Source organism: Odontesthes bonariensis, chromosome 15, assembly GCF_027942865.1.
Source record: "Odontesthes bonariensis isolate fOdoBon6 chromosome 15, fOdoBon6.hap1, whole genome shotgun sequence".
Lineage (NCBI taxonomy): Eukaryota > Metazoa > Chordata > Actinopteri > Atheriniformes > Atherinopsidae > Odontesthes > Odontesthes bonariensis.
In genome coordinates this window covers 18,699,581-18,716,005 of record NC_134520.1, presented here as the reverse complement: position 1 = coordinate 18,716,005, position 16,425 = coordinate 18,699,581, and the positions used below count along the sequence as shown (strand labels likewise).

The following is a 16,425-nucleotide window of genomic DNA, read 5'->3' as shown; positions in this document are numbered from 1 at the left end:
AGTGTAGTTTGAACGATGTTGCTAGGTTACAGTAGTAAGCCTTTGTTCTCTTAATACCCAAAGGGCTACTCAGTGTCAGTGGGTGATAGATACTGCAGTGTACCACTTTTGTCCTCAACAAATAGCTCTGCAGATCCTTTGAGAGTCTCGTATCTGTTGAAAAGCATCAAGAGGATCAAATAATAATAATGTGACAGAGTGTTCATTTTGTGTTCACCTCTCTGGTGTGCCATTAAAAATGTAAATGTTCAGATGTGAGAACATATCCCATTGATTCCTGCTGTTTAAAATCTACAAATCAAATTGCAGAGGCAAAAATAACTGGCATGCACTGAATAAACAATAACAATAAATAAACGATAAATAAAGTTTTTTTTTTAAAAGCAACTTAATAAAACAATGACATTAGAAAGATTGGAAGATGTAAAAACTTTGACTGATCTGCACATGATCTTTACAGAGCTGCCTGAATCAAGAGGACAGAACAGAGAGCTGTCAGAAAATGTTTTGAGGACATATCAGACCAAAATAAAGTTTTTGGATGTGAAGAAGAAGGGATGATTTTGAAGCAAAGAAAAAAGTGCATTTTAGCAACAAACAAAAAAAACAGCTCATACCATCTGAGAACATTGTTACAATGTTGTCACAGCTTGGGCCCTTTTTGCTGCATGTGGGCAAGAGCTGCCTGCCTTCATTGATGTAATAATACAATCTGCTCAGAAACCTCTCAGAAGGTTTGCCATTCACCAAAGTCAGAGTGCTGACCTTAACCTAATATAAATGCTGTGGAAGGACCTGAAGCGATCTGTTCATGTGGGCAAACCCACCAACATCCTACAGAGGAAGTTGTTCTGAACTGAGGAGTGGGCTAAATATCGCCAGACTGATTTTATTCCACTGCATCTCTTTTTTTATCTGCTTTTGTGGCTTATGTGAAGATTAGACGATGTTCTTGATGTTTTTGTGTTGACATAAAGAAAGTTCTAAAGGTATGTTTCCGAAGTGGGTGGCGCAGGTTTTTGCTTGATCCACACACAACTGATCAAAGCACAATCTGTACTGTGAGTCCTAACCAACCATCCTTCCCCCTAATGTTGTCTGATTTGTGTAACCAGGAGTGCCACAGGGGAATCATGGCAGGAGATCATGTTGTCGTGTTTGGGAGGACAGAAGTGTGAAACGGATCCCTCTCTTCCCCTAGCAGCAGTGACAAATGATCACAAGAATGGCTGTGGCTCTGACTTTGCCTATTTCTACTTTGTCTCCTTCATCTTTTTCAGCTCTTTCCTGGTAAGACAAGATGATAAGAACTTATTCTCTGTAGTTGAAACAACAATCCTCCTTCTATCTTTATACGAAGCTCCACCACTTCTTCTTTCTTGTCTTCCGTCCAGATGTTAAATCTGTTTGTAGCTGTGATCATGGATAACTTTGAATATCTTACAAGAGACTCGTCAATTCTGGGTCCACATCACCTGGATGAGTTTGTCAGAATCTGGGGGGAGTACGATCGTGCTGCCAGGTCAGTTTCTCCGAGTCGTTTCACTTGCATTTTTTTGCATTTTATTTGCATGCATTTTTTTTAAACAATGGGGAAATGTAAATTTTTAGAGTTATATAAAACTGAAAACTGTATAAAACAATAAAACTGAAAACAGAGGGCAAATTCTAAGCAAGAAGTAGAAAGCATAGAAAAAATTGTTGTAGCTACAGTATAATCTGTCAAAACTATATTTTTATGAACTGGTTCGAGGTTAACTTCAAAGACAGACGGAGAACACATGCTGGAAACCAATTTCGTACATACTATAGTAAATTGAAGTTGTAAATGACACATTGACAAATAGTAATGTAGGGAATGGATGAGAGAGTTAGATCAGACTACTACAGGGATTTTACTATTCTATAACTTTTTAAATCCCCACAGGGCCCTTGAGACAATGTGTTTTCTGCCACAATCACACTGGACGTAAAAACTCTGGAGTTACTGGGAACATAACTGTGCAACATTTTGAAACAGTCTGAACAGAGATTGATGATTTAATTAACTTTTACATATTAGTAAATATTGATGATATGACCCGGCTCAAATGGCCACAACAAAGGCGAGACACACCATCCGTTAAAGTTGAATTATTTATTCACTCATTTTAAACTTTCAAGTCTAAGGTTTACATCACGGGATGTGAACATAAGTAATGCACAGTATGAATGAGTGGCAAGGCAAATTCATTTGTAGAGCACAATTCGTACACAAGACAATTCAAAGTGCTTTACAGCTACATAAAATCACAAGAAGGCAAATAAAATCATTCCAAAAAAACATAAAAAATAATCATTAATTAATTAAATTAAAAGTTAAGAGTGCAGATAAAATACTTTCAGGTGTCATATGCACAGCTAAATAGAACTGTTTTCAGCCTGGATTTAAACATTGTAAGAGTTGAGGCCTGTCTCACATCTTCTGGAAGACTGTTCCAGATTTTAGGAGCATAAAACTGAAACGCAGCCTCACCTTGTTTCGTCCTGACTCTGGGCACCAGCAGGAGACCCCTCCCTGAGGTTCTCAGAGCCCGAGTTGGTTCATATGGCTCTAACATGTCAGAGATGTACTTTGGCACTAGAACATGAAGAGACTTGTATACAAGCAGAGCTGTTTTAAAGTCTATTCTCTGAGAGACAGGAAGCCAGTGCAGAGACCTGAGCACTGGACTAATATGGTCGTATTTCCTGGTTTTAGTCAGGACTCGAGCAGCAGCGTTCTGGATGTGCTGCAGCTGTCTTACAGCCCGTTTAGAGAGCCCAGTGAGCAGGCCGTTACAGGCAGGCCGTTACAGGTGGATATAGGTGTTATAATGTGCAAACAAAACAAAGTTGAAGTAAACTAACATAACAGACCGGGGTGGCTGAATACCTGCGGTGTAGAGCAAAGAGATATGTTAGATTGAAGTCAGGACTTAAATAAGAGCAGGATTTCCTGGGTCCACAGGTGTCCCAGATCACTCTAATCAGCCAGTAATAGAACAAAATAAAGGTTAATATCATAACCACACGCAAGATGATCCACTGGGGATGCAGTCTGTCTAAAGTTAGTGCACAGTGTGCCGTTTACTTCTGCATACTTTTTGGATTTTTTTCTATAAAGCAGAAGCTAGGGGGGCCACCCCTCATCTGAGTCTGCTTACCCACATCATGCCACACAAAAATCCCTGAGTGCAGCACTAGGCAATATTAGGTTGCGCATCAGAAAATAACAAATATTAAAATGCCTGTTAGAATCCCTGCAAATCCACTTTTTATATATCATATAGAAACGTAAGCTACAACAGGGGGGATGAAGATAGAGAAAAAATAAACTACATTTCAGGCAAAGCTAATAACCTCATCTGATCATTTTGCATCTTTTCCCTACTTCCCTTATTAATACTGTGGAAGACTTGAAGAGAGCACTCCTGTGTGTAGTTGGATGAGGGTAAATACTGTCTCTGTTACAAAAGGGAGACAAAAGCACCACACTGCAACTTTAAAAACAGTTACAGGTTCTCAACCATGTGGGGCAAATAAGCATCTAACCAATAATAGAACAAATAAATATTGTTTTATTAGAAAATCATGTAATCAAGGATTTAGTGTGAAATTCAACGGTCAAAATTTTTTTGTCTTTACAAGTTTATTCATGTAATGCTGCTGTATTCCATGGTAACATGGCGACAGAGCTTTATTGTGCATTCTGTAATATATGAATTTAACAGCTAAAGACATGTATGTTCTTTCCAGTGGTAGGATCCATTATAAGGAGATGTACAAAGTTGTACGCACTATCTCACCACCTCTGGGCTTTGGAAAGAACTGCCCCCACAGGGTGGCATGCAAGGTTTGGTTCCCCATGTTAACAAAACTCCCCTCTGCCTCTTTCGCGTGGGATCCTTCCTGACTTCCGCCTTTCCTTTCCTTTCCTTCCCTGACTATCACCGCCCCGCTTGACCTTTAGGAATGTCTTACTCAGGTTAAAGAATGACAATACTTCAGTCTCGGGGTACTAAGGCACAGGACATCCCTCACTTGCCTAGATTCATAAATGATTTAACCAAACACTTCAAAGTTTGCTTGAAATTATTGAGGTATCTGAGGGAATTCTGTCTCTTTCTGCCTTTTGGATCTGGGCACAAATGTTTGTAATCCCCTCTCACACACATGAACCCCTACCCAGTGTAAGTAGTTAATATTGTACCAGATCCAGTGAGGCTGTCATTCCTTGCCTCATCCTGTCCAAAGAGTTCTTATACCCCAGATTTCTATGCCCTGTTGTTGGCATAGAAAGGCAACAACCTGCTTTATTTCTCCTACTTTGTGCCCTCCTAGTGTGTGATGCATTAAAATAATCCGTTCTCTTGTATCTCCTCCACTCCTCTTCTTCTCTTTTCAACCTCACTCCCCCTTGTGCTCCTTTTCTCCACCATCCCTTGGGAATGCACTCCCCTGATGCCTCCACCCTTATTAAATTTCTTCTACAACACATTACCCATCTCTTTATTTCCCTCTTCCTCTCCCTCCCTCTTTTTTTCCCCCTCTTCCTCATCCATCTTCATGGCTACCTGGCGCCACCCAGTGGTCGTATCCATTACACTGACATGTATGAGATGTTGACCAACATGTCACCACCTCTAGGCCTGGGCAAGAAATGCCCCTCCAAGGTGGCATATAAGGTAGACTGAACATCAGAGAAAGACTCTATTTTAACCAGCAGAGATGAAACTTCATTTTGTGTGTCAGACATTGGATAAATGGAGCATCTTTTGTGTTGATTATTCAGAAATGTTTGTTGCAGTATTTGTCCATTGACAGACAGTTTGTGCTAACTACTGCAATGATTTGCCTGTTTGCTTTGCATCTTGGCAGAGAACTAAGACATCTTTATCTGTCTGCTGACATCTGATGGAAATATATTGCTGTCGATTCAACATGAGTAAAAGGGCATTCATGAGAAAGTTGTTAAATATCTGAACTCTAGATATTGTCACTTGAAGAAATCCGCTGTCATTTGTGTTCTTGCCTTTCATACTTAACTTCTTGGCCTCTTCCATCTACCTGTCTGCATGTGCCTGCTGCCGCAGTCCAGTGTTGTATCTGTGTTTTTTGTTTGTTTGTTTGTTAGTTAGTTTTTTAATGAGGTGCTCTCTGTGTAGATGTCATTTGGGAGTTCGTGTGTGCAGATCTGCTCAATCATGCTCAATCACAGATGTGTCATATAAACAGAAAGGTTTTGTATACTTCAGCTACAGGACAAAAGTGGGCAAGAATGATCTTTCCTTTTTTCCTTTTGTTTTTATTCAATTGACTTGCCTATTTCAACTATTTTTGATTTTTTTTTTTTTAAATATCACAGAAAACATGTCCTATTATTATCTGATGTGGACATGAATGATGCTGGAAAAAAGTGTTATTTATTCTTGGAAATAATTACATGCTTGCCCACTTTGCCCTCCTGTACCCATCACTTTAGTCTAACTTCAGAGTTAATTTGATTTAAATAAGTCATAAAGCTACTTTGAAGGAAGGCAGCAGGAAATAATGATTTGATTGGAAACTTTTTTGTTAAATATGAGGTTAATTATTTCAAGTTGATAGCTGTGGAAAAACAAGAGCATCCCTTTAACAGTTACCATTTTTGCTGAATGAGTCAGAATTGAGCACAGCAGGATAGGGAAGTTTTCTTGAAATACTATTTTAATGTGCTCACTTGTGTTAAGGTGTACTGCGTAATGTCTGACTATGATGCTTTCTCTGTTACCATCAGAGACTTGTCCTCATGAATATGCCTGTGGATGATGACATGGCTGTCCACTTCACATCAACTCTCATGGCCCTCATTCGCACTGCCCTCGAGATCAAGATAGCCAGAGGTTAGGCATGGTGTCAAAACACTCCACTCTTTATTGACTGTGATAAAGCTTAAAAATGATTTGAATGTACCCACCTTTCTGTATTTGCCTTATTGATCTTCAGGAGGAGAAGACAGAAATCAGATGGATTTGGATCTGCAGAAGGAGATTGGTATCATCTGGCCTCACCTTTCTCAGAAGACTCTGGACCTGTTGGTTCCGATTCACAAAGGTAAAATAAGCATCTTGGCTGCTTCTGAACAGCACAATAGTTTACATATTGAGGAAAAGACAGATTTTTGCTGAATAGTCGTTAAGAGTAGTTTGTGGTGGAGGTTTGAAGGGTAATGTTTATGGTCTGATGGTTTCTCCCTCACAGCCAGTGACATGACCATAGGGAAGATCTATGCCGCCATGATGATCATGGATTACTACAAGCAGAGTAAAGCCAAGAAGCTGCGACAGCAACTGGAAGAACAGGTATTTTACTTTTTAATTGTGAATATCGTTTTGTTTTCTCTTCAGATTTTTGATCAATGTTAAAGTTTATTGTTATTTCTTAATGTACATAGTTAAACACAAACATCTGTAAAATGAAATAGTTACTACACTAACTAATTGTTGTACTGACAACTTTGCCTTGAATGGAAAACCAAGATTCCTGGTGTTCACCAATCAGAAATGGCTGGCCCAAAAGCACAACGCATCAATAGACAGTCAAATTTACTATGTAATTGTCCATACAAGGTACAAACCAGGCAAACAAACTAAGAAACAACTGAAATAAAGACAGTCGGAACAGGAGTGAGAGTTGAGCTCTGGTGTACAGTGATCCTATTTCAATGTCCACATTCACAAACTGATAGAGGTGCAATGTTGCCAAATGCAACAGGCCACAGGGCAGTCTTACTGTCAGAAGGTTCTCTTTCAGGCATGTTCAACCCTTAATGCACTTTTCTGTGAGTCTGCAATTCTTCAGACTTTGCCCGAGTGAATTACCAGGAGCTCATAGATTTGTGACATTAACCACAGGGTTACTGTGGGATGCCCGGCGGCCATAAAAAAGAAGAAAAGCAAACAATCCTGAGAGGATCATCCAACTCTGTCGTTACAAGAAAAAGGTTGAGCTGTGCAGCTCACTAGTGAGTCATACAATAATTGTGTGTCGTTTGCCCCATAATGGTATGACAATGAATGTGAGCTCTGATAAGATTAGGATGGCACATGACTGTTGACTCTTGCGCAAAAAAAGAAATCTCCACCCTAAGGCCTTTTCACTAAAGTCCAACAAACTTAACCGAAGGTTCAGCTGAAGTGTCTGGATGAGGGAATTCATAAGGAAATTGTTATGATATGAAAAGTGATGAAAAAAAAAGTTTGTATTGACAGTTGTGTTTTATTTAACTTTTAAATGTACATTTAGTACTCATTCCCTCTTTCTGTGGACTCACAGAAAGTATGCTGATTGTCAAAAGGTCAGCCTCTGAGTCCTTATGCACTTAACAGTCTGAGCCCTCTGACGTTTAGAAGGAATGTGTCAAAAAGACTGTGAGTCCTTGAGCTTGGAAAATGGGACTTTTATGGGTGCGCACACAGAGCCTAAAACCAAACCTGGGATGAACAAAGACAGCTTATGAGGACTATCGTGACATTCATCCCCAAATGTGGCTTAAGGTTTTGTATATTAAACTTTCTTTGAATTAACCCCTCAGCTGTAAGTGGAAGGTCTGTAATAACCTAAGGAAGTTGATGTGCGATTAACACAGGAGAATAAGTAAAACAGGGACATATGGTTTTAAAAACAGCTTCTCAATGATGTGTACATTTGTCTCCCTCTCCCCAAAGAAACACGCTCCCATGTTCCAGCGTATGGATGCTTCCTCTCTTCCTCAAGAAATCCTATGTAATGCCAAGTTCCTGAGGCATAGTGCTGGATCGGCTCTGTAAGCGTTAAATTTTTAATCTCATCGCACTCTTACTCATACTGGCTCGTGTTTATTTCTCGTGGTGGCCGTCCTGCCAGATTTTTTTTGTCCTGTGTTCCCTCAGTACCAGAGGAGGGTTTGTGGCACTCAGCCCCATTTCTCCCCAGGAGATGTTCCTGCAGCCGTTGTCTCACTCCAGGGAAGAGAAGGAGGCAGAGGATGATGAAGACTACCACTCTCCCTACCACTCCTACCACCAGCCACATCATCACCACCACCATCACCATCATTTACACACACTGGTAAACACCTACTTAAACTCAAGATAAGACAACCAGCAGTGTTACATGTTTATAAAAGGTTCGCTCACGATTCACAGATGACTAAAATTGGTTAAGCTATTGCTAGTTTCTGTCTGCAAAGTAAAAATAATATCCACTCATTTCTTACCAACTTGACTTGCTTTTTATCAGGGTATGTCTCGTCATGTAATTATTATCAGTCACTCTGGTGCATTAATTGCTCTTTGGTGTTTGCAATGTCTGCCCCATTGATTATATTTTGAATATAAATTTCCCCTGTGGTATTTGTGTAGGTGCCAGATGTAGTGGAGTACAACCAACTGATGCAGCAGGCCAGGCAGGACCCAACACTTATTAAATCACCTCAGCGCACTGCATCTATCAGAGCCTCCTCCATGCCCAGACTGGCCGTTGATCCTCAGGTAGTGAAGAGTAATAACCTTTACTCAATGCTATATCCAGCGCTTAACAAATAGGTGCTTTGAAAAATAGTAAGCGACTAAAATCCTCACAGGGTGAATTTGACAGACTCATATTTGCTGTCTGAGAGAACTGAAATGAAACAGCTTTCCTGCACAGTGTAACACAGCTACCAGAGAGCAAGTTTGCGTTGCTGAAGGCATTGGTTTTCTGGCTCTTTTGCATGTATGAAGCCTGGAATGTCCGCAGACAGTAAGCTGATGAAACGCTCTTTCTCCACCATCGGAGATCAGTGTGTGAATGGCCTCTGGCAGGAGCAACACTCTCTGGAAAGAATCAGTCCTGACGACTCATACAGACCCCGCCAAAGGAGCTACAGAGGTCAGTTCAAACAACCACTGCAGTCTGATTGACGTTCATAGTTATGTTTTGTTCAGGAGGTTTAAATTTGATTTATTTATTTATTTTTCAAAACTAGGAAAGAAAACGGGAACTAAACTGAGCAAAATAGCTGCTTAAAATAAGCTACTTTTTCATTTAATTTGCCATAAAAATCCTAATGTTTTAAGGCTTTTATAGACAGATTAAGTTTTTTTGTGTTTGTTTTTGTTAAAAGACTCAGTCTGATAGAAATTGAAATCTTTCAGTATTACGCAATAAAATGACCACAATGTGAATGGTGAGCATTTGTTTCATGCTAGTATTGTTAAGGCCCATTTTATTACAAAGCATTAAATCAGGAGATACATTGATATGATGTCTTTGGAAGGAATAAAACCATCTGAATAGCAATTAGAAAAAAAAGGTAATTCTAGTTTGAGGAGTCCTAAACATAAAAATTTCAACAACAATTAGTACACAGACAAAGAAAAATGTAGAGAAGCTGGTCAGCAGTGCACCGATCTGCTGAATTCAGTCTTTGATAAATAATACATTAGTAGTTATTTGAATGGCACTTATGACTAATGTTGCCATAAAACATGTTGCTCAAGAAAATGTAGTTTCCCTCAGTCAATCATTTAAGTTAGTTGTTGGAAAAATACGACAGATCTGGCTTTTAAAGTAGGTGTAGTTAAATCATGTAAACTATTATTGTCAAGACTACTATTAGAATAGTACTCTAAACATAACTAATGATTTCTTGAGATTAGAATAAAGGTTGAATGAGCAAATATGCACAGGGAGATGCTTTTTTGACTGAATTCTAAAATGTGACTGCTAGGCCCTAGAATCAGCCCCAGAGAAACAAATAGTCATGAGAGAGGGAGATCGAAGGAACGACGCCACCTGCTGTCCCCCGACGTATCCCGCTGCAACTCTGAGGAGCGAAGCCCGGAGCCTTCATATGAGCGGAAACGGTCCCGCTCGCCGAGCGAAGGACGCACGCATACCTTACAGAAACAGGTGGGAGTGCTCAAAACAAACTAAATACGCACTGAAACAGCAGTGTGTGTGTGTGTGTGTGTGTGTGTGTGTTTTCATGCATATTTCAAAACGATATCAAAAGAATCCTAAAAGATGGGATTTTTATTTAGAAACTCGTGTTTACGGCAGGAAATTGACAAAAAAAATGGTAAAATTTATTTAGTATATTTATTTAAAAATGAATGAGTGAAATTTAAACATTGTGTCATGTTACTTAGTGTCCCACTGTAATCTGCGATGTACTCATTCACAGGAATTTATTGTGAATTCTTAACCAGCGGAGCATCTTGTTAAGGTGAAATAAATGTGATTTGAAATGAGTTAAACATCAAGATTGTTTGATTTTCTTGCAATTTATTTCTTCAGCTGACATTTTATTTCTCTTCATTTGAACTTGGGAAGGCACAATGGTGCTGTCGTTAGCAGCATGAGACTAAGTTGGAACCCACTGGGGTTTTTCAGTATGTAGGAGTAAGTTCACATGTTGTTCTTGTGCCTACATGGTGTACCCAACTTGCCTGTGTTATCTGGGAAAAGCTCCACCTCCCATGCAGGGTAAAGCAGGTATAGCTGAGGAGGCATTATCCTATTTTTATTAGTGGTTGTCGAAGTTTTTATATACTGACAATATACATTCATTTACCGACTGAACTAATACTGTGTTGTAAATGTAAAGGTAAACAGTACTGAACTGCAAATTAATTTTCAGGAATACATTGTATTCCTACACTACAGAGACCAACTAAAAGACAGCAGCTTGAATTTTACTGCTAATTTACAACAAAAAGTTTCTAAATCTTTTCAATCAGATAAACGTCCATCCATCCATTTTCTATACCGCTGATAAACGTCATGAAGCCAAATTGAATAGGTAAAATTCAAGTATCCCTGGCTCGTCACACCTCTGCTGCCCTCACTGTCTGAATTAATAATGAAGCAGTTTTAGTCTTTACTACCCACTGTGTGCAGGTTTGTGTCACACACTTCCGTCGGGTTGCATATGATGTGAAAACAGTGATCCATCTTGTTGACAACCAGCACATTGGGTCTTTCCTGCTTTCCTCACCATTGTGCTTGAATCTTCTGCAGGTGAACACATCAGACAGCCCTCCCAACTCAGCCTCAGAGTCCGGTACTCCTCGTAATCGGCGCCAGCTGCCCCAGACGCCCTCTCGTCCACGGCCTTACATATCCTACTCTCCTCTCGTCTGCCCTGCTCCCACCTCTCCCACAACTGCAGCCTCCTCTGAGGGACAGGCCCAGCCTGAGGACGCACCTCCAGGCTCCACAGAGAATGTGGGGAGAGCTGACAAGGAGAGCAGACCTTTGTCTGCCGGTCAGGGTTCATCCGGAGGTCTTGTTTCAGGACCAAGCCACCCATCTCCTCACCGCTACATTTCAGAGCCCTACCTCCCATTCCTGGAGGACTTCGGCAGTCGTGATGCTGGCGAGAGGCAGGAGACACTTACCTTTGAGTCTGCCATGGCCACCAGCCTGGGTCGGGCCAACGCCATAAGCTCAGCCCCTCAGCTCAGACACTCCTGGCAGGTTCCTAACGGCCATTTCCGTAAGCACTTGGTCCAGGCGAATCCAACAGACGCCAGCGAGCTGCTGAGTGACACAGATGAGGATGACCGCTGCTAATAATTAGAGACCTCAGAGCAGCTTTAATTGCACCACAATTCTTTAGCTTCTCTGTGGCTCTGAGAACCTGATGTTCTCAGCACCAGTAGCATTAAAGGCAGGACTGAGCAACACTGCTGTTCATCCAGACACTGGTTTCTGTCTACATGTGTCCTTGTGCGTCTTTGTTGTAGCTGAGGGGAGAGGGAATGTGTGGACACAAAAGTCTTTTTACACATGTGCGCTTCAAACAGAGAATGTGCCAAATAAAAAGAACAGCAGAGACTGCCTTTACCACAAGTAGCTCACTGAAGGCAAACCTGAGTCAACTATGTTGAGATGTCAAGGTGTTCAGATCTTCTAAATTAATCCAAGAAACCGGTTTAAGTGCATTTTGTGTAAGTGAACTTAGAGGTAGCATGTACACATGTATTAAGATGAATGTATTTTAGTTTTATGTTCAGGTTACTTGAGCTGGTTACTGTTCGTCTTAACTGTGTGTAGTTGTGAGAGTAGAGATGAAAAAGAGATTGATTTAGCCAGATTGCGCCAGCTTGTAAGTGGCAACCAGCCCTTCCCGACAGTTCCTGTTTACAGCAAGACTACCCACAAGATTTAGGGCATTAGATTTCACTAATCAGTAATTTGTTAATACAGGAAATCACATTTCAGGCCTCCAAGTAAGTTAAACCTCAAGTGATCATCGAGTGGTCTTTCTGCTATAATGTGAAAACAATGCTGGTGTACATTCAATTGGAGCACAGAAAAAAATAACAGATGAGAGAATTTCTGTGTCACGATGCGGGACTGTTGAATATGTATAATACAATCTCCTGAAGGTTTCTGAAAAGATTGTTAATCTTAGTCTCAAAATGAAGGCTTGTGAGGATCGCAAGTACTTGTCCTAGGCATGTCTTTTAACTCTCAAGGTTAGTCTGTGTAACAACCTGACTGTGCCATCACAAGGACTGTAGATCTCACACAGGTCCTGTGGACTCGAGCGGCTGTCGGAAAATTGGTAGGAACGGCAGCCTTGGTGTCACATAAAGCAACATGAAGCCACATGGATGTTCATTCCAAACATCTCTTTTGCTGGAAAACAACCACCGATGTTGTGTCAGAAAGCTGACTAAAGCCATTTTCTTCCTGTACATAGAGCCAGGGATGTTTCCTCTTCAGGATGTGTTGCCTTCTTTTATGTGACAATGAAAGTGATGAGAATTTAATGTCCTTCATACATGTGACACAATTATGGATGCTTTAACAAAAGAGGAATCACCGGCATGCTACTGTTTGTCTTTTTATAACTGCCACATAATTCCCATCACATGTGTTTTTGTCGGTAGAAACACATTTTCTGTGCTTGAACGTTACAGTAATTTCCACATGCATGATTATGTTGACAGTGACAATGAGAGATGTGTGGGAGAGTTGCGTCTTAGAGCTGCCTGATTATTCTTATTTTACTGTATCCATGATCTTTGACGATTTGATTAATTTTGCCAACAAAGTAATAATGAAACGGCGGGCAGACAAAATGTTTCTCATCGTCAGCGTTCACGCTACACTTATTTAAACATTCCAAAACTTTAAAGAATTTATCGTTCCCTCTTAATAAGATGTATATTTATATCACGTGCTGTTGTGTTGTAATAATATGATGAGTTTGAAATGTGAACACAGGACATATCTGGACTGAGAAACACACTGACGAAAAATATTTTAGTAAGGGCGCCTTTGAAGTGTGTCGACTACAAGATTTACACAGTAAATAACTAAGGTTAAGACTTCACCCTGTAGTATATACAGTAGGACTGTGTTTAACGTGTACAATGCAACCTAGGACTTAATGTTGATGTCCATCTGTACAGAACAGCCTAATCTGTGCCTGGGGAAACTCACCCAAAGAGTTCCCTATCAAGTCTGGATTTCTTAGAGAAGCTTTGTGGTAAATATGTAGTATAAAATGTACAAATAAATCCATGTTTGATTTATTGCAATTTTTGTTTTTTACTTTGATCATCATGCCTGTTTATGACTGCCCATCTGTTCAGAGGACCATTAAAAACCGACCACTTGGCTTTTCTGTGCTTGATGATATTAAAATTAGATTTGTTATGACTCCATCAGCTAAATGAGAAACTTTTATGACGCTCTTGATAAACTTTAATGAATGTGGAATGTACTGTCTGTCGTTGTTTTTTGAAATTATTACACATGAAGATAGAATAGGAAAGGTGATCCTCGAGTCTGAGATACCGACTATAAAGTCCAGCTTGAAATTGTCTACAAAACATCAAAGGAAGAAGGAAATTTACCTTACAGACATCAATTGACAGCTCTGCTAACTGTATTTGATGATATACTCTACATGGATAATACATGCTCACACCTCCAAAAATATTTGAGGGTTTTCCCACATTTTATATTCCCAAAATATCAAGTCGCACATATGTAGGTGAGATATCCAGTTTGATGTTGAAAGATCCAAACATAAGCACTATGTATTTGGGAGACGACATGAGCAGAACTTTTTAATCTTTTTTTTATAACCTGATGAAGTAAAGGATCATAGAGGAAAATGAGGAGCTGGCTGTGTCAAAGACAAAAAACCTAAGGATGAGGTGAACCTCTGCAAATGGAAACATTTCAGTGTGTAGTACACTGTCTTCACAGCAGTCAAAACCAATGAATCTCCATATAAGGGATGGATTATAACCACTTATTAAACGATTTCATAATATTAAAATGAAGTTATACAGCCATTAGCACCCCTCTGAGAAACTGACTAGAAGAGAATGAGGACTAAAACTAAAAAAGAATGCTGAACTAAGGCAAAGAACATGAGCAAACCAAGGATGATCCAACAAAACCAGAACCTAGAAAAACCAATACACAAAAAACCCATCGATCATGACAGTATGGTCCAATAACTGGTAGGTTGAGAGGATTTAGCTTAAAGGTTCAGTGTTAAACTTGACATTGAATATTCGCACTCAGAGTACTACCTCCATCTGAATCTGTCAGCTTTGTGACACAGTTTGCATTTACTTGTGAATCAGCCCTCTGGGAGGACAATCTTCAGTTTCTGTATGATCCCACAGTCATGAATTCATAATCTGTTGTGACCTCTATCTGTTATACAGATAAGTTTTAACATACATGTTCTTGTGAACATATTTAAGAGATAATTTGATCCTGTTTTCGTAGTATGTGAAGTGTGCGAGCGTTGTCTATATGATTTATCTGTGAAAGTGTTAACATTTGCATTACTGCAGATGAGGCGAGTGTGCGGGTCCATAACGAAATTTGGCCAGTAAACAAAACCTCTCCCTACCTACAATATATCATGGTTGATGTTATGTCATACAGCTGAGCTGCACTAATTGTATGTGATGAAGAAATCAAATTGACTTTACCTTTTAAAGGTAAGTATTTTAGAGAAAAATGTGTTACCTTCTGTCAAATAGATATGTTTGAGGATAGAAAAAATTAGGTCTTTCGACAGGACAGTGAAGCTGAATCACATATTAGACAGCACAAAGGAAAAGATGGATTGTTATCTTTTTTTTTTTTACAAAACTCGAAGATAGAGCTGAAATCTGCCATAGCAAAAATAATTCACAAAACTTTAAGGAGCTTGAACTGAAATCAGTGGAAGAGTGGCTGAAACTGCAAGAAGCTTCTCGAGTTTCTGAAACCAAATATATGTATATATATATATATGAACAGCGCAAATTTTTTATAATCATTCTTTCTCGCACTGCAATGGGAGAATATTTTTTTCTAGATGTGTTTCACAAGTGTCCTGTTTCTGCTCTGTTTGACAGACCCGCTGCATAGCCTCTCACTGGCCATCTTGTTCAGCCAATGTCTACAGAGATAGCACCGCCTGCCGACATGGCTTCATAGCCCAGGTCAAGTGCCTAAGCTTGATCCTGCGGGGAGGAGCCATATGTCCTTACTACACACTCTTTACTGTAAGCCTCATCCGGACACATCCCACTTCAGGCAGCCGCTCTTCTGATCCTCGTGTCACATTCCTCACCTGGGCCACAGTCCTTCCCTTCCCACCCTGGACAAAAAAGATGAATGGCTGGGTTCAGATTATATTTCAGTGGCAAATTAGGCAGATTCACTTATGAAAAGCTTTTTTTATCTATTATTCCAGCATGGGCAGTTTTATTTATTAGTCGAAATTTAAATTTCACGTCTGAACACAGGGGTTATCAAAAAGGGGTCTTCACTGTAACCCATCAGATGACAAATCTGTGATTTTTAGAAGAGTATAATCTCTTTCTCACATCTAATCTTCCCCAAGCCCATGTAAATGGAAGTTGTGTTTTCTGTTAAGTCTTACCTTGGCTGATAGTGTGCTCAGACCTGACAATCTGTGGCAAACGAACAGAAGAAGATTCAATCTTTCTATATGTATCAGGCTCAGGAGACAACTCACCTAAGTGCTGTTCACACTCTGAGGCGTGAGTCACTTGCAAACTTGCTGAGGATTAAAGTGTTGGACACCAGACTGTCTGGCATTGCATTGCCACAATGAGAAGATGGATATGTCAACGTGTGTGTAGATTTGTTCTCTGCTAGTGTGTGTTTGCGTGCGTCAGGCTTGGTTGATTGGTTGCTCCGGGCTGTAAATGTTTGGTCAGTCAGTCCAGTGTCGGGATCCAGGAAGGGATGTGTGAGTGTTTTTCAAACACAGCCTCAGAGGTGTGTGAGGAAATGTGGAACTCTGAATCACTGAAACTAACGGCACAGAGAGAGGAGTCAGGATTTTACCTTTATCAGAAGTCATGCTGGGCTCTGTTGTTGGGGTGCTGCTGTTGCCTCTGATCT

At 40.1% G+C, this 16,425-nt stretch overlaps 1 protein-coding gene across 1 annotated transcript in view; it reads left to right on the top strand.

Annotated features, from left to right (window-relative positions):
- Positions 1-13,767, top strand: part of cacna1ea (calcium channel, voltage-dependent, R type, alpha 1E subunit a) — a 109,749-nt gene extending 95,982 nt beyond the window's left edge. Inside the window, exons 38-49 of the mRNA XM_075485342.1 lie at positions 1,116-1,290; positions 1,395-1,522; positions 4,610-4,706; positions 5,798-5,903; positions 6,007-6,114; positions 6,262-6,362; positions 7,728-7,825; positions 7,932-8,109; positions 8,403-8,531; positions 8,763-8,910; positions 9,752-9,933; positions 11,044-13,767. Of these exons, the coding sequence (XP_075341457.1) occupies positions 1,116-1,290; positions 1,395-1,522; positions 4,610-4,706; positions 5,798-5,903; positions 6,007-6,114; positions 6,262-6,362; positions 7,728-7,825; positions 7,932-8,109; positions 8,403-8,531; positions 8,763-8,910; positions 9,752-9,933; positions 11,044-11,598 (2,005 nt within the window). The 3' untranslated portion in view covers positions 11,599-13,767. The remainder of the gene's footprint in view (positions 1-1,115; positions 1,291-1,394; positions 1,523-4,609; positions 4,707-5,797; positions 5,904-6,006; positions 6,115-6,261; positions 6,363-7,727; positions 7,826-7,931; positions 8,110-8,402; positions 8,532-8,762; positions 8,911-9,751; positions 9,934-11,043) is intronic.
- The last annotated feature ends 2,658 nt before the right edge of the window (positions 13,768-16,425 follow it).